Source organism: Nymphaea colorata, chromosome 9 (assembly GCF_008831285.2).
Source record: "Nymphaea colorata isolate Beijing-Zhang1983 chromosome 9, ASM883128v2, whole genome shotgun sequence".
NCBI lineage: Eukaryota > Viridiplantae > Streptophyta > Magnoliopsida > Nymphaeales > Nymphaeaceae > Nymphaea > Nymphaea colorata.
The window spans coordinates 17572929-17595437 of NC_045146.1; the positions used below are offsets into that span (position 1 = coordinate 17572929).

The following is a 22509-nucleotide window of genomic DNA, read 5'->3' on the forward strand; positions in this document are numbered from 1 at the left end:
ATAAAAAGTTCCACCAGGGAATACATATTGCAACAAATGTGCTGAGACTTTTTAACAGCTTTAGTAATTTTAGTACTAGGAATAAAGTTCCACCTGTTTAGGTGGAACTTTAAGCTGGGATAAAATCTTTTGACTGTTGCTTCCCAGCCCTGTTTGTATATCAGAATGTGGATAAAGAAAACTTCCATGCACAAACAAATATAGAACTAAAATGCATGGAGCAAGAAACATAGCAGCTCGATTGTGGGCATTATTCTCTTGGACCATCCAAAGCTGCAGTACCACATCAACCTGAAGATGCATTGGCTTCGCCTTAGGCTGCAACCCTAAATTTGAAAACAAGGAGAAGGGGAGAGACTTCGGCCTTCACTTAGTGCCATCTTTCTTTTTGCCCCTTATCATGTCAAAGGTGGGATTTATTTTACCACGGAAAAGTCCAATGAGAAAAGCCAAATTTCTATGGCTAGACTTTTTCACCCATATAAGGTTAAAAGCAACCAAGACAACTTGTTTTGCCATTAAATATTCCCTAAGTTAAAAAGCAACCAAGACAACTTAATCAAATTAAAATTCAATGACAAATCAAATTAAAACCAGTATTTATATTTTATTATTTTTAAAATTTTAATTATATTTTAAATTTGCATTTATTTGTCCATCAAAATGTAGTATAACTTTTTTTTCCGAATTTATAATTCAGTTGGTTAAATTGCTGAATCGGCCGATTCGATTCCATTTCCAATTCCCACAACACTAGAGCGCGCCAACACAGGATACAAAGCGGGGCGGGTGAGGGAGGGCGGGCGCGTGCTCCCCACGATCGGCGGGAAGAGTCCGACCCTCTTTTCGAGAATAAAAATTTTCCGGCGACCACTTCCCTGTAAATTACCCAACTTCCTCTACTTAAATTCCTTTTCCACTGGCCCCGTTTTTCTTTCGTTTCTTTTGGAGCGCTAAAGCGGGGTAGAGACAGCTAGGGTTTCTCTCTCTCTCTCTCTCTCTCTCAGAGTTCCTTCTTCTGCGAGGAGAGGGCACTAGGGTTTCGGACTGGTACAAGGGGGGAGAGGAGGGGAAGAGATGGCTGATCGTCTTACTCGAATTGCGATCGTGAGCTCGGATCGTTGCAAGCCGAAGAAGTGCCGGCAAGAGTGTAAAAAGAGTTGCCCCGTCGTGAAAACAGGTCCGATCTTCTTCTTGGACGAATTGAGCAAGGTTTTTCTTTCCTCTCCGAGGAATGGCTTCCTCTGAGGAGAAAACTCCTGCAAGTTTGGCCTGTTCGATTTGAATTTCTGATGGATCCTTTATATAGTTATTTATTTATTTTTTAAATTTTGTCGGTCAGTTTCTCGAATCGAAGAAATTTTTTGTCTTGGTTAAAATTTTTTCCAATTCCTGCTCGATGTTTCAAAAACTTTGCTACTTGATTGAGCTTGATCGACAATTAGAAGTTGCATTGTTTTTTTTTTTTTTAATTCCAAAGAGAAATTTTCACGCTTGCAATGGAAGGTGCTGCGTTGGACTTGTTTAGGGATGGATCGAATGAAACGTTCTAATGAAAGGTTTAGAAATTAGTGCAAATGGAATAGACGCAGCGTAAATGAGGAGGAGAAAGGATAAAAAAGGAATATGGAAAAGTTTCGCTAATTATACGTGAAAAGAGGGATATAAGGTTTGTGTTCGGGAAGATATATATATAAACGGATAATCTAACCTTAAAATCTCATCCGCGTCGTCACATTTATCATTTATTGTGATTTTTTTATTGTCAAAACTGCTGTTATCATTTTTTTTTATTAATATTGCATTGCACAACGTTCTGGCTGGTTTAGGGCGTGATGCTTGTCTGATGCAGAGGTTGAAACAGATATTTGTGCTATTTTTGGTCTGACTCGCTGAGAGAAAAAGTTGGAGTGGTTGAGAGGCTGGTGCATGTAGACGGAAATGTCTGGGGTCCAGGAGAATGTCAACCGTAGATCTTTCATCAGATGAGGCATTCGCTTACTATATTAAGCACAATCTAATGTCTACCCTTCCCTTTTTTTTTTGAGATAAGCTCATGATATCTTATGGGAGTTCCAATGCGAGACAGTGTTGACGTTGATAAATAGTAACTTTGGTCGATTCTCAACCTGTTTCTGGTCATGTTGTAAGTTGTAACATGTCCATGCATCCTAGTTAGATGATATTTGCACCTTATATTCGAGCAACGTAGTTTACATGTTCCCAATGATTCTGTCTTTTATTATTTGTTACACTATATGTTGTTTAGAATCTGAATATGTTGTTTTGTTTTTCAAAAGATGTTCTCTTACTGAATGAAATATTATTGGCGAAGTTGGGTGATTATCTGTTGTATTTTTAACATTTCCAATATTCGTTGATTACTTACAGCTAAGATTGAAATGTTACTTGTGGTGATAAATTAACAAAGTTATCAACATGAAGTGGAAAGCAATAGAGCATCAATTTTTTTTTTTTTTGGAACTGTTAGTCCTTAATTAGTTTTAAATTTTACTGTTTCTTGCATCTGAAATTTCACATACTCTTCTGCCACCAGAATGTTTGGAAATTTGGCTTCTATACTGATGGGATTACTGCTTCAGTTATTGAATATTGTTGACCGTTTCTTTTAGGGAAGTTATGTATCGAAGTAACCCCAGCCTCAAAGATTGCTTTCATATCTGAGGAGTTGTGCATCGGATGTGGTATTTGTGTCAAGGTATGTGATCTTGCTTTTTTGATCTTGTTGAATGATCTTCTATGTTATATGGCTTGATTTGGTAACTCTTAGAATGGTTATTTTTTTTTTCATGAATGAAGAAATGCCCATTTGAGGCCATTCAAATTATCAATCTTCCAAAAGATTTGGATAAAGATACAACACATCGTTATGGTGCGAACACCTTTAAACTGCATAGGTTTGTATGTTACTGCCACAAATGTTTGTTTGTTACTGCTACTTTTGTGGCATATAGCTCTGTTATATTGCTTTTGATAACATGAAGTATAACAGTAAAAAATTTACAGGTTGCCAGTTCCTAGACCTGGACAGGTTTTGGGTTTGGTTGGGACAAATGGAATTGGAAAGTCAACTGCTCTTAAAGTATTAGCTGGAAAGTTGAAGCCAAACTTGGGTCGTTTTAATGTAATATTTTGTATTATGCAGCGACTTTTTCTTGGACATTTTGTGCATTGAAAATGTTGATAACATTATAACATGAGTTTTTTTTTTTTCCTTCTGCAGAATCCACCTGATTGGCAGGAAATTTTGACTTATTTTAGAGGCTCAGAGCTTCAGAATTATTTTACTCGTATTCTGGAAGATAATCTTAAGGTACTGTGTAGACGTTATGACCATGATCTGGGTATGATTTAACCAACATCAATTGAAGGTTATGTTTAAGAGCATTTTGTAGAAAATGCTTACGAAAAGTGAAAAGGTCCACAATTTTTTGCTGTGAGTAGTTTTTCCATATTTTCTTGAAGAAGGTGTGATAAACTTGCGGCTGATGTGCAGTAGTAGACCACTTAATGCTTTAGTTGCAGGTACAGTGATCTGCGTATTGAAATTTATATTTGGAAAGCAGTGAATGTTTAGGCAATAACTATTAAATGATTTGCATATGAGATATTATTGTGTTCTAAAAATAGAACATGATAGAGATCCCAAATTTTGTGATCAAGGAAAGTACAAAGCTATTGCATAAGGCAACATGATTGAAGGTCAGTTCTTATCTAATCGGCCAACAGATCTCATCTACATGGGCAAATTTGGTGAGACAACCAAAAAATGTTAGAATGGCATTTATTGGATTGGAGCACAGTAGTTATGATTCAACCTCATCATGCCTAAGTAGTAGCATCTAGCTTTAAAATTTGCTATCCCCCTGCTGTTATTAAATTTTTGTATTCTGATAGGCAATTATCAAGCCTCAATATGTTGACCACATACCGAAAGCAGTGCAAGGAAATGTGGCTCAGGTGCTTGATCAAAAGGATGAAAAGCAGATGAAAGCAGAGCTTTGCGATGAGCTCGAGTTAAATCAGGTTATAGATAGGAATGTTGGTGATTTATCAGGTGGAGAGCTTCAACGGTTTGCTATTGCAGTGGTGGCAATTCAGAGTGCAGAAATATATATGTTTGATGAGCCATCAAGTTATCTTGATGTGAAACAGAGGTTAAAAGCTGCACAAGTTATTCGGTCATTGCTTCGGCCTAACAGGCATGTCTTGCACATGATTTCTCTGTTGTACTTTCAAGCATTTTGTTATGGATCTTTTAAGATCAGCCTGAACATGACATTGTCTTATCTTTCTTTTCTTCCAGCTATGTGATTGTGGTTGAACATGATCTTAGCGTCCTAGATTACCTTTCGGACTTCATTTGCTGTCTCTATGGGAAGCCAGGCGCTTACGGGGTTGTAACACTTCCTTTCTCTGTTAGAGAAGGTATTAACATATTCTTAGCAGGATTTGTTCCGACTGAAAATCTTCGGTTTCGTGATGAGTCTCTTACTTTTAAGGTAACTAATTAAATGTTTGACTGTCAGTTGTTTAGCTGTTTGATTGTTGGTTACTATTGAATGTATATTTATTGTGCAGGTTGCAGAGACAGCACAGGAAAGTGCTGAAGAGATACAAACTTATGCAAGATATAAATATCCAACAATGACAAAAACACAGGGAAATTTTAAACTTCGTGTTGTTGAGGGTGAATTTACTGACTCCCAGATTATTGTAATGCTGGGGGAGAATGGGACTGGGAAGACCACATTTATCCGAATGCTGGTACAAGATTTGTGATGTCATATAATAGTTCTGATTAAATGTTCTTCTGTACATGTTCTGTGGTGGATTCAATCTACTGAAATTCTATCTATTTGTTTTGTTTTGGATTAGCATGTGTATGTGGATTGTCCACTAACTGTAACTTTTTCAGGCTGGTCTTTTGAAACCTGACTCAGTGGAGGGCTCGGAGTTGGAAATACCTGAGTTCAATGTTTCTTACAAACCACAAAAAATAAGTCCAAAGTTCCAGTCAACTGTTCGGCACTTGCTGCATCAAAAAATCCGAGATTCTTATATGCATCCCCAATTTGTGTCAGATGTCATGAAGCCACTCCAAATAGAACAGTTAATGGACCAAGAGGTCATCAATCTATCTGGTGGAGAATTGCAGAGAGTAGCATTATGTCTGTGTCTTGGCAAGGTAAAATTTCACGTTGTCAAGTCCTTTTTTTGTACTTCATTTGTGTCTTGCCTTGTGTGCGTTCGTGTATGTGTGGAGAGAGAGAGGGGATGCTTGTTCATGAAACCTTTTTTCCTTTTCAATAATTCAAAAGTGTTTCTAGTAGAGAAATTTATTAATATGAAGCGTTGAAATATTAATGTTGAAGGAAGGCTTTATTAAGAAAAATTTTCAAACTGAATCTTGTGGCTAACAGTTATCAGGAAGAGAAACAAATTCTATCTAAAATGAGTACGGGAAAGCTACCTTTGGGATTTGGATATATTTGCAACATATAAATTATAGTTCTCCATACCATTCTTGAAACTGTCATCTGAGAATTACTTTGAATCCACACAAACTGGATGGTGTTTCCCAACGTGCCATAGGATCAAAAGCAGCTATCATAGAATTTGATGCTACAGATGAATTGGAACAGCTTTTGTTGTGGATCACGCTTTGGATTTTCAAAATATCATGATTGTCTATGCCATAAAGTTGACTATTGTAGGACATTGACTTTGAAATTTGAATGCCTTTGTTACCAAATTAATTCACCTGTAATTTTTTTTATTTTTCTGACATCTGAATATTTCTTCAGTTGGTTTTTTTCATGCACCTCACATCATCCACTTTTACTGAAATTCAAGTGTACTGTAGGCAAATAAATGATTCACACATTGAAACCCATAGGTTGCACAGGCCGCTGGCTAGTCAAAATCTAGCCAACTGAAAGAATTGCACCGAGCAACCCAACCATGTCAAAGGGTGGGCATTTGCTGGTTTATCATCTTTGTTGATTGCTCAGTTGAAATGCTATTTGGCATGTTGCTGCTTCAAGGAATAACTCATGCTTTCATGCAGCCTGCGGATATATATCTGATTGATGAGCCAAGTGCATATCTGGACTCAGAGCAGCGTATAGTGGCTTCTAAAGTCATAAAGCGATTCATCCTTCATGCTAAGAAGACTGCGTTTGTGGTGGAGCATGACTTTATAATGGCAACATACCTTGCTGATCGAGTTATTGTTTACGAGGGGATACCATCTTTGGATTGTGTTGCTAATGCTCCCCAGTCCCTCTTGACGGGGATGAATCTTTTCTTGTCGGTAAGCTAATTGATTCCTTGTTTACTTGTATCATGGATTCTCTCTAGGAAGTGGTTTGTCATTCCATGGTGATTTTGTGCAGCATTTGGACATTACTTTTAGAAGAGATCCGACCAACTATAGGCCCCGCATAAACAAGCTTGATTCTACCAAAGACAGGGAACAGAAGGCTGCTGGTTCCTATTACTACCTGGATGATTGAAATAGCACCCTTTGCAGGTTTCCACTTGCACCATGTGATTATTAAATACTCATTTTGTTCACTTCTACAATTTCACTATTTTTTTAACCAGGTTCCAGCTTGCCCATCTGGGATTCTAGTGGCAGATCTAACTCTGCTGGTTGTATACCTTGTTGAACCGTCATTTGACGATGGTGATGATGCAGTCTGCTCGACAAAGAGGCCTAATTGAAGTATATTCTTGATGTTCAGTTTTTCCGGAGTTCCATAGCAACAAATGTTGATCTTTCGTTAGTGCTATTCAGACGGGTGATGTCTTGAAGGATGCTGCATTTTGAGTTTTTCACCTCCATGTATACTGTTGAAGGCTTTTGAGAAGTTTGCTACATATGTCCCATGGTTAAGTGCAGGGGCAGGAATTGAGTTTTGGTCGGTCAATAAGTTGAAATTAGAAAAGTCCATTTGACAATCATATGTCCTTGAAAATTCTTGGTGTGAATTTGTAGTCTTCCTTTCTTCTTTCCCATTGCATGAAAGTATTTGACACAGAGCATCTAGCGGCTGTAATTTGTAGTCTTCCTTTGTTCTTTCCCATTGCATGAACTTATTTGACGGAGAGCATCTAGCGGCTGTAGTCTATGGTGTTAAGCGTTTCATGCTACTGATAATGAGAGAGCAATTCGAGCCTGCTAAATCAATCAATAATGATGACATCTCTTCCTACAAAAATATGAAGAATATTACAGATAATAATAAGAATCACTCAGCCTTGTAATGTTTTGATGCAATCATTAATTAGCTTGCTATCTTGCCATCTATTTCGGACAGTCAGGGATCTGATGCTAGCAACGAAGACGTGTTTTATTACATAGGAAAATGAAAGAATATGTACAGAATAGAAGGAATGTCTCCGATAAACTCAATGATGAAGCATCTGATCCATCAACTTGGATGCAGCATCCCCGCGGGTTGGGCTTATGCAATTTCCTGATTCTCCTCTTCTTCGGTGGGTGAGCCGATGAAGCATCTGATCCATCAACTTGGATGCAGCATCACCGCGGCTTGGGCTTATGCAATCTCCTGATTCTCCTCCCCTTCTCCGGTGGGTGAGCCGGGGACAAATGGGACGAAACCCCGGCCACCGAACAATGGCCGCATGTAACCGTCATCGAACTTTCTCCAGAAGTAGTGCACGGTAGATGTGGGTGCCTGGAGCAAGAGCCTTAGGCTGCTTCTTTTCGAGAGGCGCCCTCTGTTCATGTCTGGATCCTCTCCATCTTCAAGAAATAGCCTGCGCAGGTCTTCAAAGCTGGTGGTTTCATCAGCTGTGCTTGCCTGCTGCGTCCGTTGAGGGTGAAGAAGCAATATCCTTATCAAAGGCTTGGTTACCAACCCAAAAACCTACGAAATACGAAAATTATCATTCCAGGTATCAGTTAAGAAGTTGTCCCCTGCACACTCTCTCTTCATGTTTAGGGAGAGAGAAAGAGGAGTGTTTCCTTTTGGAAGCTGATAGGAAAACAAAAAGCTGCAGGATCACGGATTCAACGGTTATGGTTAATATGTTTATACCAGATCAGGGGTAAGCATACTGTACCACTGTGCTGAAGAGAACAACAATGATGGTGCTTGTGATCATAAGAGCATTACTGGGAACCGAAGTCGATCCTGATGTTGTAAACTGACAAAAAGTAGCTAGTTAAGGAACTTTAGATAATCCTGCTAGATTGAGAAGAACATAACCAAGAGCGATTCTGATCTCCACGTACGTGGTTGTATGACAAAGCCATGGTGACGGCACCTCTCATAAGACCAGCCCACCAGATAATGAACTAGTGTACGCAGAAACGAAATCAGCACCGTACAAACTGCATATACCGTAAGGCATGAAAAACTGACTTGACGGTTACCTGCTGGCGAATTTCTAGCGTTGCAGTTTCTTTTCTTCTCATTTTGTTTCTAATAAAAGAAAGAGGATACACAAATGCAGCCCGGGCTACTAAAACCAGCATAAGTAAAGTGCCACTAATCGAAGCCGAAACGCCTGCGCTGAATGATCAAAGAGAGAAGCTAAATGTAAGAGGGAATACAAACAAAAGTCTTTTGTGAAAATGTGTACAAGTTTTCAACCAAGACAATGGGAAAGCCGCCTTGAGCGCCGTAAAACCTCGTGGGCGCATCTCCTCGACCTTAAAAAGTACACCGTGCTCCGGTTGCATAATGAGGATGACGACCATGGAATTCGAACTGCGGACTGCCTGCCTAGCAGTCGCACGCACACCCTGCCACCATGCCAACTTTTGGAACTGACTTGATCTATTTTTTAGTGTAGACCTGCATGGCAGAAGCCAAGGACACAAGCGCCAGACTGCCTCCTAGCAGCCGCGCACCTCCCACTACGCCAACCCCTTGGGTTCGACGATCTATTCTGGAAAACCTGCCGGGTGAAGAGCTGAAATGCGTTCTACGTTTAACCAAAAGATAGATTCAAATATATACGAGTAAGCCAAATTGGATTAAATGAATCCCGAAACAGACACGATTCATGCCAGATCGAACTCAATTTACCATTGAAGGAGATACTGATAGGCAAAAGGAACCGCGAACGCCCTCGTGAATATCAGTTTTTTCTTGTGCCTTTCAAGGGAAGCGTACGTTTATAAATTTTATTGAATCCATACCAAAGGAAAAGCATATGGTACCTGGCTTCGCTTGTCTTCCATTTGTCGATGTCTAGAGCATCCATACCAACGTAAAGGAAGATAAATGTTTCCGCGATAAAGGATATGGTAGCAAATGAGTGTCTGAAACGATTTAGCGCACAGGTATATGCAAGTAACCTTGTTAAAAGCAAACAAAGACTGACTGGCAGTGTTTCAAAAATACGTAATCAATGAAAGCATTCAGGTACTAGCTAAGTCGCCTGACTTTTTCTGGACCTCTACTGTTCCACGTTTATTTGAACTTGTTTTTTTTTGGACGATGACTTCAATGGCTAAAAGATCTTGCACATCCAGTAATTCTATCTCAAAGAGAAAATTATCAGTTTTAGGAAAAGTGCAATTTTAATCCTTCCAAAATCAAATTGTTAAGTGTGTCTTTCAAGTTATATGCTTGGAATAAAAGGACGGGGACCTTTCCCAAATAGACTTGTATTCAAGCAGCAAAGATATATATGATGAGGCGGACATGGGGATTTTGCATTTTTTTTTCTTGACATGTCCTAGTTTAGTTTTCGGCCTGTAAGCGAATCCTCGATTGGGAACATTTTCCAGCAGCTTGCGTTTGACCTAACCACATGGTTTCTGCATGCTTACAATTTCTAGATCACAGAAAATATGCAGTCACGCACGTGATCACATCAGGTATACTGCATAGCTCCTAATAGTCGTATCATCTTGTTTAAATCTGTTGCAGCACTGTTGAAATATAAAGATAATAGGGAGATGCGTGAGCTTACTTGGTTGTCACCCTGGAGCTCTCTGTGACATTATGCCATGTATAATGTGACATGACAATACCACAAAAGAAAACTGTCATGATCCCACTGAGATCGAAAAGCTGCATGGAGAAACATGGACGGAAAATGGAGTGAGGGCATTTAAATTAAGCACTCTTATAATACTTTATCAAAAAACTAACTGCACCTAATTACCTCAGCCAACATATATGACAGATAAGCCATCAACATCATTATAGCAACTTCACGGTCTGTAGAATGCCTGAATGATAGATGTCAATCATCAGGAACTAGAAATAGTCAAATATAATAAACAGAAAAAGTGGTTATTCTGGTTATATTAAATTTAAACAATATTCCATTTGAAGTAGAAAATCTAATAGTCTTCATGGTTAAAATAAATGACAGCTCTACACTTCTGAACAGTTTGACTCTGTGTCAAGGTATCACAAAACCAAAGAAGCGCTAGAGTTAAAATTAAGAGCAACGGCAAGTATATAAAGTTAAACTGAAGAGATCGGAGAGTAAAAAAACTCTGTAAATTTCCAGTTTTAAGGGACATGAAAATTTTGCTGGCTACATAAAGATAGCCGACTGTGTTATGGTCAATGCGTTAAATGCTTCATACATAAGAAGCCTAATGATATCACGCATGGCCATGTTATATCTTGATACAACATCACTGAAGCAGTTAAAGAAGCCAAAATCCATGAAAAGCCGACGAAGCAACATGAACGCATTACAATTGCTTGTGCGATCCAATGGAATTGACGCCACCAGCAAAAAACCAAAAGAGTGTGAATGAAGCAAAATATCATAGAGACCTTCCGAAATAAAGCGTCTTGATAATGTAAGCACTGAGAAGTCCAGCCTGAAAATACACATACTAGATATAAGCAAAAAGGATCTTTTGTAAATTGTAGGTAGTAAACGAAGGGAACCCAACAGAAATTGCAAAAAAAAAAATCAACTTACAGCTATACCAAGTATAGTGCTGGTGAAAAATAAATAGAAGAAGTTGCCCAACAGCCTTAAAGCAGTAGCACCATCAATGCTACTGAAATCAAGCTTTGTGACTGCGTTGAAGAGCACAATCGATGTCGCATCATTCACTACTCCTTCCCCAAATACAAGGCTGTAAAGCAAGGGTGTTTCGTCTTGGTTAAGAACCTACGACAAATTAGAGGTTAAAAACTTAGAAGCATAAACCTTCATTCAGAAGTAAAATCTTCTTTTTCTAGCCTGATTCTAGATATACCTGTAAAGTACAAACAGAGTCTGTGGCTGAGAATATGGCGCCTATGGCTGAGGAAACAAATTAAAAAGCGAAGAAATAAGCACTACACAGGATATTAAAATCATAACTCCCAAAAAACAAACTGTACCTACCTAAATAATCCCTTGATGTCAATGTTGTTGTAACAATCATTCTGAATAGGAAGTAGGAACCTGAAATACATTCAAGAAAAATTAAGCTTTGTTTCATGCTTCACAATATCATACTAATATAAGAGGCATGACAGGCCCGTGCACAAAGTCGAAGTCACATACAAAACTTCTGAATAAGGGGTCGTCAAGACTCACCAATTGTTATTATGCAAAACGAAATAAATGTGCCAATTGCTCCAAACATCAATATTGTCAAAAAATTGCGAAAAAATTGCTTTTTCTTGACCTGAAAGCTGCATAACATTTGAAATAGAAAGAGAAAAAAAAATCAAGAAGTTAGGCATTTATAAGCAGCTAAGACTATAAGGCTTAAAGTTTGGATTTGAAATCAGCTGAGATGCTGCCAATTTGCAGAAACAATATGTAGGGTTTAGGACAAGGAGACCTAAAATATCACATGGACGTGTTGGATAACAAAACTCGACCTCCAACAGACAAAAATTACAGTGTGCTATTCTGGAGCAGAAAAAATCGAGGTATGCCCCGCCGCTGGGAAGTGGTGAAAGGTTAAAAGATCTTACCCTGCATTGAAAATTATTGGAGGAAGGAGATATATAAAGAATAGCTCCTCACTGAAGACAAGAATATGGGAACTCTTTCCTCTTTTAACCACCAAGACTACTACTCCAGCCAGTAAACCCTACATCACATACATAAGAACGTTACACTAACAGCATGTACTAAATCAAAGCATGTGGTCACTCGATCAAGACCGAACTTTGTAGGCCGACTAACAGAAGACAATTCAACAATAATTTAGTTAAATAAACGAACAATTTATGTTGCAATCCATACCTCATGTTTCCCTGTGGGCATGCGCGCGACATGGGTTTCTTAGAATGCATAAATTTATAACCCTTACCACAGCATTAAACGTCTTCAAATACATATACGTTAATTCAAGCAAAATAAATTGTTATTTAATAGTTTGCAAATCCAAAAATTTCAAGCCAAATATTTTGTAAGTTCTACATAATCCATTGTAATTAACAATATAAAAATGGGAGCCTTACTAAAGAATAGCTTGCATCTGGATCTGATCCAGATCTGGACCATGAAGTACCTGGCATGCTGTATCCGTGTCTTTGAATTGCTGCATCGACACAGATACGTATCCGAACATGACTTAGTTTATATCTTAATTATACCAAGCTTCTTTCGCTGCTAAATTCTATATATCTTAAGCTAGACCAGAATTTTTCGGTTTACAATTTTCTTTAACCATGTGTACGGCTGGCCATTTTGTCTTCAACACACTAACATTTAAAGAAAAGATATATTGTCAGAAGTCCTTTTGATTTTCAAGATTCAAACGCTAGTTATCCCTTGAAACTTGATCAATTTTCATGGATCAATTCTACAAATGCATTCACTGTTTACACCCAAAAGGGAACAATTTGCTAATATATATGCAGTTTTTACATGTTCATGCACGAATCTAGACATAAATTTGCATATTCACACTTATTGTCTGCATCTCAACATAAAATAGCCATGAATCAGAGGAAAAAAATGGCATTTAATTTGAATATCTCGATCAGGCCTAACTTAAGCTGCGTTCATCCGTTTGACCTACTGAATTAATTCCGCTGTTTTCAAATTTATGAATGTAATATGCAAGGAAATCGAGAAGGACTTCATCAGACCTCCAGTCCACGAGATCTGGAGCACCAAAAATCATCGAAACAATGAAGAATTTTAGAATAAACATCCGCAAACAAATCAAATCGGCATTCAAGAAGTGCTGAATTATCATATAAGACAAGAGACAATCACACGATACGATTAAAAGAAACACCAGAACGGAAGCGCTACCCCGAACACGCTCAGCAGAAAAGCCTAATCAAGACCGGGACTTGCGTGATCCAGCAACGATCATCAGCAGCCCAGAAAGAAGGATTGGCGTAAGATCTTACGATGATGAGGGCATTGATGGACTCATTCATCCACCGGTTCTCCCGAAGGAGATGGCCGACGATGATGCAGGCGCAGAGGAGGGAGAAGAAGAGGGTCAGCGCGACGATCGTGCTTGCCTCCAAAGCCATCCCGACCCGGAGAGCGATGTTGAGATCGGATCTGATTCCGATCAGAGAAGAAGACCGACCGCAGGACGCCGAGATGCAGAGAGGCAGTGGAAGAAATCACTGTGGTAAATTCTTGCATTTAATTCCCAGGGATTTCTTGTGTGAAGAAGAGAGCGAGAGAGAGAGAGGAGGAGGGAGCGAGAAAGAATGGTAGTTGGCACGAACGTTTGGTTGGCGGTAAAACTTGGATTTGAAAGTGGACCCTCTTCCCAGTGGATCGAACCCGGACAAGGACCCGAACCCGAACCCCAATTCGAAGAATCATGTCCATGTCCATCCACGTTGATTTGGCGCCGATGAAGTTTGAAGGACCTGAAGTGGACCTTCCTCCCAGCGGATCCAATCGGAACCAGAATCCAAATTCCGAAGTCCCAAATTTCCAGTCAAGTAGAGTTTGTTCTGTAAGAGTATGCACTAAACTGGAACAGACTTGGAGCAACTATACCTATGGTTTGAGGTTTAAATCTTGTGGTCATTGTCATATTTGATCAATTTTGGTAGACCATGAAGTTCTAATCTTGTGGTTATTGTCACATTTGATGACAATTGGTAGTAAGAAACACAACACTGAGGACATATCGTATCGTAATATCACTTATGGCCCAAAACAAAAATAAGATTTTGGAGGTTTATACTGAAGACGGTTTCACCTATGGAAAACATTCAAAACTAACAGTGAGTGAGCTCAATGATATTAAGAATCTGCTCTGGTCTTGTCACGGTAGGTAGAATGAGCCGACCACCACAGCTCAATGAGCTCGATCATGACAGGAGGGCTCGAGCTGTCAATCTTAGTCATGGTAGGTGAACTCAGTTGCTGTGGAATCGGGGGATAAATTGAGGGTTCAACCACCCACTACAACAATATGGAGTACCATCGACAGATTGTAGGCTGTCCGGGAAGGGACTGAGCGCTTTTGGGACAGGCAGGTGACGCCCAAAGACTCGATCCCAAGTCCTTAGCGGACGGAACACTTCCCCCGCGCCAGTGCGCTACAACCCTTGAGGTGGGGTAACCCATCTTAAAGCGCTGAGATTGAGCGTTTCGGCAATCGTAACCCTCTTTGAGCAAGATGGCGCACTGCAACATTTTGCATTGAACTGCGACGCTATTATTGCAGCGTTGATGAAGATAGATGAAGGAAAAAAGTTGAAAGTGGTTGATTCAAAAAGAGGAGCAATGACCTTTGATGCCCCATCCTTTTCCTGTTCTTGCTGATTGAGAAGAACCGCTCCTACCGATGGAATAACCATGTGTGTGAGTCGGTGGCAGAAAGCCTTCCCTATCTAGGGTTTTTGTTTTTTGTTTTTGTTTTTTGTTTTTGTGAGATTAGTAACTTGTGGGTACCGCCCATCATAACTTGGCTTGTTGGAGTCTCTTTTGTGAAATTTCAGATGGAATCTCATATTCGATTTTTCTAATAGAAAGGGGACTTAGGCGAAGGGATAGAGAAACCATGGAGAAACTGTTGGGTTCTAGGTGAGTTTTGCCTAATTAGAAATCATTTACGAGAATCATTTGTGTTGTTTATGTTATAGATCTTTCCTCTCGTTGCAATTTTTTTTTGGGTTTTTACCAGTGTTTTGGGTCTCTATGTGCGGCTAGGCATCCATCGTGAGCCTCCCCATTATTAGATCTGTACAGCTTACCTTTCTATAGTTTGTACGCAACTCACCCAGAGACCACCATTACCATAAATGAAGGATGAATTGAAGATAAATCTCATCGTTTATTTTGGCTTGGCCTCGTGGAAATACTTATGGCATTTGAGATTTTGTATTTGTTTTTTGTTTAGGTTGGAGAGAAATTGAATGCATGTATAGGAAATAATTACATCATGTTCATGTAGGAGGGCTGTTTTATTTTTAATTTTTTAGGCAACAATGATATAGCAGTGAGAGACATCACCGGTATACGCAAATGACCGGTAAAGTGATCATAATCACCGCTATAGGAAATGAAAACATTGAGTTGGAAATTGGTTCACAACGGCTAAAAACGTTTCCGAATGGTTTTTTGCCATTAAGCTAAATCAACTGGCTTGGTCTTGATAGGTGGGTTCAACCGCCATAGGATCGATCATGGTAGGTGGGCTTGGTCAGCATGTAGCTGAGGTCAGTGAGCTTTGGTCATCATAGTTTGGCACAACAGTCACATAAACAGCAAAGAGCCAAAGTTTGTTTTTTAAGATACATGATTTGCTTTGTATCATATAATACTGTCTTTGCTATACTTCAACTTGTATATTCGGTTGACACCCTCAACACTCAAAATAAAGACCGACAGTCTATCAACCTACACCTCCAAACTAAACCCCTAACTGACGCAATAGAACCACAGTTAGCGAGGTTGATCATAGTAGGGGGGCTGAGTTACCCTGAGTTATCTAAATCCAAATTTCAATTGAAACCGAATTTGACCAATTTTGGTTATATGATATTTAATTAAAAATAAATCGAAACCGGAATCTTGCCAAATATTTATGTATATTGAAATAAGATCCGTTGTTATGTCTTCTTAATATGATATTAATTTTTTTTATATCCGTAACAAGATGTCTGGAATATCCGGACATATGATTTTTCATAAATGCGAGAAACAGACGGTCCTAAATCTAAATAGAAATGTATATTTTTGTTGAAAAAGTTCGACAACTCCACACAAACTTGTCCATAATGAATTCTCGTACGCATTCCGATTCACCGGAAACGATACCAAAGTTCGGGGCGATGAAAATTTCCCCAACCGGCACCCACTGGTCACGTCTGCTTCTCTCTGTTGGTCCATGACGACGCTGGATCCAGCATATTTACGGACTTGGGGTCAACAATCATTACTTTAGGTGCCGCGGCCATTTCACGCTATGGTTTTGGCTTCTTCCTTTGCCTTCCGATGGGTCAAATCACTTTCTCCTTATCTCCTTCCTTTTCCTGCACAAAAATCTCTCCCTCGTTCACGATCGGGCGCCCCGGCCATCGAAAGACTTCCCTTTTCACTTCCAGAACCCAAATCTTGACCACCCATTTGCAGAGAAGCACCAAAACAATCAGCAGCATGTCTTCATCGTCTTCTTCCTCTTCAATTGCCACACTTAAGAGCGCCAAAACAGATATCCAAGAACGCGTCCAAGATGGAGAAAAGGGCATCTATGATTTGCAGGAAATGCCTGCAGAACTCCTCCAGGAGTTGGTCTATGAAGCCTTGGTGTGGAGTTCTCTCCACGGGCTAATAGTTGGACACAAGAGCATCGAGGTATTCTTTTTGGTGTTTCATTCTATGGTAGACTTGGAATTCTGGGTATGAACGATTTGGAAGAAAGAATTGCTTTTAGCTACTGTTGATGGATGGTCGGAAATTTTGATTTTATTTGGGTTGGAAGTACAACTGGATGATCTTCGAGGTCGAACAATTAGTGTTGTTGGTTTTTATGAATTTTGTTTGGACCATGAATAGAATGCACGCTACACTGCCCTTGGTTTGGAGTTCCATGTGTTCTCTTGACTGGTGAATATTTGGATTAAACTTACTTATAGAAATGCTTTTCGAGTTTGTTTTTTTAATATCTTTCTGGAATATAGTTGTTTAAGCTTATATGAGTTGTAGAAGAAGATAGTGTCATTGACCGTGTCATAAGGACTAGCGGAATGCCAGTGGGAATTTGAGAATGAAAGCACTGAAGCGCGTTGGTTGGTGCTTGCTGCGGGCAAATTTTTGGTGTTTCACTGTCCTATACCAGCAATTCAGTTTCGGTGCTCATTCCACGTCTTTTTTGCGCTTTAGTGGTTTATAGCCTTCAGTTGTACAACCAAGAAAGAACCGTTATAGTTATACGTGCATGTAAAAAATTGCATAATCTAGAAAGAAGGATTAAAAAAATGGTTGAGTATCTGCAGGCATAGTCTTTAACTTGAACTTGAATCACACAGGGTGCAACCATCAACTTCCCTGTTTGTCTATGCGGTTTATACACTTGGAGTTGTATGGGCGTGTTCTTATGCTTGTAGTTATTTTTGCCTGCAGAGGTCTGGAACAGTTCCTGGAGTAGGGCTAGTTCATGCTCCATTCGCCCTTCTACCTACTTCATTTCCGCATGATTACTGGAGACAAGCTTGTGATTTGGCACCCATTTTCAGTGAGCTTGTCGACCGCGTTAGTCTGGATGGTACTTTTCTGCAAGAATCACTGTCCAGGTTCTTATTCTAATTCTAGACTTGGAAGGGTTGTTACTGGCTTCTAAGGTTAGATTCATTTCACAGGCCTTGTCAATGGGAAGTTTCTTGTACTGAAAGAATCTGTTTTTTTTTTATAATGGTTCTTTATCAGTAAAAAAATTGGTGGTTTGTCATCATACCATATTTCCCTGATTAGTTCATTTTGACCAGCTAGAAAGAGAAGTATTATTATGCATTGTTCTTGGCCTTCGATAGTAAGTATTTTTATATTTTTAACATCATTTGGTGGCATTCAATGCTATTACATTTACAAATTTCCAAACCAGGTTAGTATTTTGATCATTTAAACAAGAAACGAAAGAAAAGGTGCATCCCGTTGCAGAAGGTATTTCCTGTTAGAAGTGTTTGTATGGTTGCTTTTGCTTTCCATTGGAACCATAATATATGCTTCTTTTAATTGTTTCTCGCACATCCAAGGCCTAAGCCTAACCTCAACTTATGCTGCCCCTGTCAGACCTAGTTATGTTCACTTTTTACTTATTCTATAGTTGCATGCAGTGTCAATGTTTTACCACAATCAGCTTTGAATCTCTGATCTAGGTGGATTATTTGATTATTTATGTCTGCAGAACTAAGAAAGTAGATGCTTTCACCAGCCGTCTGTTAGATATCCATTCAAAAATGCTGGAAAGCAATAAAAAGGAGGTGAGCATGACGATCAATCTGTGTGGAAGGAAATGAGATTATATGTTGGATAAATGGATCACTCATGCTGTGTTTTGAGTTCCTACTGATAACAAAATCAGGAGAAGTGACTGTTTTTAATATTTTTGGTACTACAATTCTGATAACAGGAAATACGTCTGGGTTTGCATCGTTCTGATTATATGCTAGATGCTGAAACTAATGAACTGTTGCAAGTGGAGCTCAACACAATTTCGTCCTCCTTTGCTGGTCTTAGTTGTCTAGTTAGTCAACTTCACAGGTTATTATTTCAGCATCATCATGATATTGAAGTTTTTCCATATTGCTGCTTGGAGAAGAAAAATTGCTATTTCTTTAATGATTATCTTGTTATGATCTCTGGCCTTCTTTATATGTAGCATCATCTGATGTTTAAAAAATTAAAACCTGGAGTTAATACCTTTTTTATGCATATGAATATCTGTATATGCTCCTGAAAATATTAACTTCTGGTCGAATTGTAGTCATGATATGTTTCGTGTTCCTTAGCTTTCTTCTTACATGTTAATGGAGGACCCGTTAACTTTTCTTTATGGGGAACTTCCAAGATAAATCCTGTACAACTGTTTAAACTTTAAAGGGATTAAAAAAAGAGAGGATCTGTTCTACAGGTTGTGCACCTGGATCCTTAAGTCCTAAGGTAACAAAGCAATGATACCTTTGTAGTTATAATTCATGCTTTCTTAGATCCCAATTTCCATGTAGCAGCTGGAAGCTTGATACCCGGAAGAAAGTACTGCAACTCAAAGATAGCAGTATCGTTGAGTTTCAAAAGGAAGCTTCATTTACATTCTTTTTGGCTTTTCAGAGCAGATGTGCTTGATGGTTTGATATTTCCGTATTCAAGCTAGGTCTTTTATAATAGACAAGGGGCATATGTTTACTTATGATTTCTGGAAGCCTCAGAACTGCATCATAGTTCATACTGTTACAGTTTTCATCTACTTTGATGAGAATATGCACTTGAGAACCTCATCTGGCGAGTGTGGAGCTTGGACACTTGTTGTGGTTTTCTACTTGGCACTAGATTTCTTAACTGAAGGACAAGGCGGCATGAAATCTATGACTACTGTATATTGCTTGCAATTGCTTATTTTAAAAGAAAAAATTCAATGAAAGTATGACATTCTTTCTTTTATTCAATTACCTCTGGGTAGTTACCTCAGGGTAATGCTTGAATGAGTTAACAGTCTTTGTTGGCTTACAAATGCAAGTAGCATATGAATACCACTTGAACATAAATAAAATCAATCTCCAGGTATTTGCTTAATCATCAGGGAAAGCAACTTGGGTTAGATTCTAGAAGAGTACCTGGGAATACAGCAGTTAATAGGTTTGCTGATGCTTTAGCTCAAGCCTGGAGTGAGTACAATGACAGCAGGTATTCTAGTTGGAAGCTTGGTTCTTCTATACCGTGCTTTCTGTTTTATGAAACTTTTTTCTTAATTTCTTATTTGATCTTGCTGTTTCTGCATTTTTTTTTTTTTCAGTGCAGTGATTATGGTTGTTGTGCAAACCGAAGAGCGGAACATGTATGACCAGCATTGGCTATGCACTGTTCTGAAGGAAGAATATCCTTAAAATCTTATGTTGAAAATACTCTAGTGCCACCTTCCTTCTAAAAACTACACTTGGTTTGTCATGCCTTAGCTTTGAAAAACACATAATGTTGTGACCGTCAGGAAAACATTGAGACAGATAGATGCAGAAGGAGAGCTTTTACCTGATGGATCTCTTCAAGTGTATGACACTATCTTTTCGATTGTCATTCTTTTTCAGCCTTGACTATATTTTTTTAAGCATAGCATGCTTCTTGGCAAGGTTTACAAATAAATTTATCACATTATACTTGCAAATTGAACTTCTGGATATTGACCTTTTATGCATGCAGTGACCACCAAAGAATTGCAGTTGTTTACTTTAGAGCCGGGTATTCTCCTAATGACTATCCTTCTGAATCAGTAAGTGATTTATGCTTTGTTCAAGTCATGCCCAAGAGCCAGCATTCATTCTCTTGGTGAAAGAATATGTTCCCGTCTAATTTCACTGTTACTTGTTTTGCATTAACATGTACTTGGTAGGAATGGAGAGCAAGACTGCTGATAGAGCAATCCCGTGCCATCAAGTGCCCATCCATTTCATATCATTTGGTTGGCACAAAGAAGATCCAGCAAGAGCTAGCGAAGCCTAATGTCCTGGAACGGTTGGTTAACTCTTTTCAGATGCTAGTCAACGTTTAGATTGTTTTCATTCTTTTAACTGCAGTGGCTTCATGAAATTGGATGTCAATCAAATATTCTAGTAAATAAACCTGGTTTTCTGCAATGGCATTGATTTGGGAGGTAGTGGTGGTAGTTTCACCTAATCTGCTTGCAAGAATCTCAATTTTCTGCAGCAGGAGGAAACTATGGGAAAAAATGGCAGATTAAGTCTGTGTTCCTTTCATATTCTGGGAGATTATTGCCTCAACGTGATTGTTATTTGTTGCATTTCAGGTTCCTGGATAACAAAGATGACCTCTTAAAACTGCGAAAATGCTTCGCAGGTTTGTGGAGTTTGGATGATCAAAATGTTGTTGAAGATGCCATTGCTAGACCAGAACTCTATGTTCTTAAGCCTCAAAGAGAAGGAGGAGGTAAGGTTTTGTGACACGGGAGGAATTTGGCTTATTAAAACACACCATAAATTCCTTTCTGTTGTCTAACCTGGCGTCAAAACATCAGGGAACAACATATATGGTGACGCAGTAAAAGAAAAATTGGTTGAACTGCAGAAGGGTGGAAATGAAGGGCCTGCTGCTTACATTCTCATGCAAAGAATTTTTCCTAGAAGTTTCATGTCATTTTTAGTTCGAGATGGTGTCTGTCATCAAGCTCCAGCAGTATCAGAGCTTGGGATATTTGGTGCTTATTTGAGGTTTGGTTTCCTTCTTTCAAATTTCAACATCTTTCTACCTCCATTCTTTTGCATACACATGTATGTAGTCATGTTTCTCCATGTTAACTGCATATGCACAGATGCTTATTTTGGCATCAGCTCACCTATAAATACTTAACAGATAGGAGCACATGCTACATGAGTAGGTACAAGCACGTTTTATATATCACAAGATTCATAACCTGCATGATTTTTCCGTAAACAAATCTTCTGTGGGGGTGTGCAGGAAGGGAGAGAAGGTAATTCTGAATGATCATTGTGGTTACCTGATGCGGACAAAGGTCTCCTCATCAGATGAAGGCGGAGTAGCGGCTGGTTTTGCTGTCCTTGACAGTATCTACTTAACTTGATGGTGGTGCCGAGGGCTTTGTTAAAAATTTTTATCGGTGGAGTGCAGCTGCCTGCCTCTGCTTGATCTTGGTTCTTTTTGGGTCCAAAGTGCCCGCATGCTTTCTTGATTGAAACTGTGTAGCATATTTTGCTCATTTTTACTGAATGCTGTTAAGCTATTTGGATGCATGGCTGGCAGGACCAGTCGCTGGGGGGTGCTGAGTGTAATTTGACACGGCTGAGGGTGTTTGTGCTGTGTCAGCTAACATCCTTCTATTGTTTGGCATCTTAAACATGCGCTCCTTGTGCTCTCTCTCTCTCTCTCTCTCTCTCTCTCTCTCTCAAGTCTGGTTCAAAATCACCAGCCAAACATGAAACAAAATGGGTGTCTGGCCTTCGTGATAAGGAAAACATTATGCTGTTGAAATACCTACTGTTGTAACACATGGTCCGATAGCACTTTATTCTTATTCAATAGCATAATATAATTATGGGTGTTGTTTTTAGATCCAATAATCGAACATTGAATATAATTACATTTTGTACCACAATTCTTGAAGACAAAAAACATAACATTTTTTAAACATGTTCTTCAAAAATACAATGTTCCCCTTATCTAATGTCTTTTTATGGCACATGTCCCGAGTAAGTAATTCCCAACAACTAGGTATATGTTTACATGTATCACATTGTAACATAATTTAGTAATACAATGTACATATATATAAATACATAGTATATACATATATATTACTATAATATACTTATATTTTATGTAATATATACATATATCATAGTGTATCACATATACGTG

At 38.9% G+C, this 22509-nt stretch overlaps 3 protein-coding genes across 6 annotated transcripts; 2 read left to right on the forward strand and 1 right to left on the reverse strand.

Annotated features, from left to right (window-relative positions):
* Nucleotides 1-927: 927 nt before the first annotated feature.
* LOC116259794 (ABC transporter E family member 2) lies at nucleotides 928-7064 on the forward strand. 2 transcript variants are annotated; one of them, XM_031637715.2, is made up of 12 exons: nucleotides 928-1180; nucleotides 2634-2719; nucleotides 2821-2918; nucleotides 3028-3145; nucleotides 3245-3334; nucleotides 3919-4223; nucleotides 4328-4523; nucleotides 4603-4788; nucleotides 4940-5209; nucleotides 6092-6337; nucleotides 6420-6556; nucleotides 6631-7064. In XM_031637715.2, exons 1-11 carry the CDS (start codon nucleotides 1078-1080, stop codon nucleotides 6537-6539), a joined length of 1818 nt encoding a protein of 605 aa, XP_031493575.1. In that variant the 5' UTR covers nucleotides 928-1077; the 3' UTR covers nucleotides 6540-6556; nucleotides 6631-7064. The 2 variants fall into 2 exon arrangements, with proteins under 2 accessions (XP_031493575.1, XP_049935371.1); XM_050079414.1 differs by having other exon boundaries at nucleotides 6638-7064.
* Nucleotides 7065-7287: 223 nt separating this feature from the next.
* Nucleotides 7288-13648, reverse strand: LOC116259796 (sodium/hydrogen exchanger 2-like). 3 transcript variants are annotated; one of them, XM_031637716.2, is made up of 14 exons: nucleotides 13344-13648; nucleotides 11949-12067; nucleotides 11563-11660; nucleotides 11368-11427; nucleotides 11237-11283; nucleotides 10954-11148; nucleotides 10803-10849; nucleotides 10174-10240; nucleotides 9979-10079; nucleotides 9221-9322; nucleotides 8429-8567; nucleotides 8288-8350; nucleotides 8116-8199; nucleotides 7288-7919 (listed from the first exon to the last, which is right to left on the reverse strand). In XM_031637716.2, exons 1-14 carry the CDS (start codon nucleotides 13470-13472, stop codon nucleotides 7587-7589), a joined length of 1584 nt encoding a protein of 527 aa, XP_031493576.1. In that variant the 5' UTR covers nucleotides 13473-13648; the 3' UTR covers nucleotides 7288-7586. The 3 variants fall into 3 exon arrangements, with proteins under 3 accessions (XP_031493576.1, XP_031493578.1, XP_031493577.1); XM_031637718.2 differs by having other exon boundaries at nucleotides 13243-13383; XM_031637717.2 differs by lacking the exon at nucleotides 9221-9322.
* Nucleotides 13649-16211: 2563 nt separating this feature from the next.
* LOC116260931 (glutathione synthetase, chloroplastic) lies at nucleotides 16212-22008 on the forward strand. The gene is made up of 12 exons (XM_031639471.2): nucleotides 16212-16764; nucleotides 17533-17702; nucleotides 18314-18389; nucleotides 18539-18669; nucleotides 19687-19809; nucleotides 19919-19999; nucleotides 20090-20170; nucleotides 20320-20389; nucleotides 20510-20631; nucleotides 20924-21063; nucleotides 21152-21344; nucleotides 21592-22008. The coding sequence occupies exons 1-12, from the start codon at nucleotides 16405-16407 to the stop codon at nucleotides 21713-21715; spliced, it is 1671 nt and encodes a 556-aa protein (XP_031495331.1). The 5' UTR covers nucleotides 16212-16404; the 3' UTR covers nucleotides 21716-22008.
* The last annotated feature ends 501 nt before the right edge of the window (nucleotides 22009-22509 follow it).

What these genes read in the sequence shown, in the direction of transcription:
- LOC116260931 (XM_031639471.2), top strand. Translation starts at nt 16,405, where the DNA reads ATGGGTCAAATCACTTTCTCCTTATCTCCTTCCTTTTCCTGCACAAAA. An exon ending in TTGGACACAAGAGCATCGAG is followed by an intron (nt 16,765 to 17,532) that starts GTATTCTTTTTG and finishes TTTTGCCTGCAG; the next exon opens with AGGTCTGGAACAGTTCCTGG. An exon ending in CCTGATGGATCTCTTCAAGT is followed by an intron (nt 20,171 to 20,319) that starts GTATGACACTAT and finishes TTATGCATGCAG; the next exon opens with TGACCACCAAAGAATTGCAG.
- LOC116259796 (XM_031637716.2), bottom strand. Translation starts at nt 13,472, where the DNA reads ATGGCTTTGGAGGCAAGCACGATCGTCGCGCTGACCCTCTTCTTCTCC. An exon ending in AAGACGCTTTATTTCGGAAG is followed by an intron (nt 10,241 to 10,802) that starts GTCTCTATGATA and finishes TCTATCATTCAG; the next exon opens with GCATTCTACAGACCGTGAAG. An exon ending in AGCTCCAGGGTGACAACCAA is followed by an intron (nt 9,323 to 9,978) that starts GTAAGCTCACGC and finishes AAATCGTTTCAG; the next exon opens with ACACTCATTTGCTACCATAT.
- LOC116259794 (XM_031637715.2), top strand. Translation starts at nt 1,078, where the DNA reads ATGGCTGATCGTCTTACTCGAATTGCGATCGTGAGCTCGGATCGTTGC. An exon ending in GATGTGGTATTTGTGTCAAG is followed by an intron (nt 2,720 to 2,820) that starts GTATGTGATCTT and finishes TCATGAATGAAG; the next exon opens with AAATGCCCATTTGAGGCCAT. An exon ending in CCACATTTATCCGAATGCTG is followed by an intron (nt 4,789 to 4,939) that starts GTACAAGATTTG and finishes TAACTTTTTCAG; the next exon opens with GCTGGTCTTTTGAAACCTGA.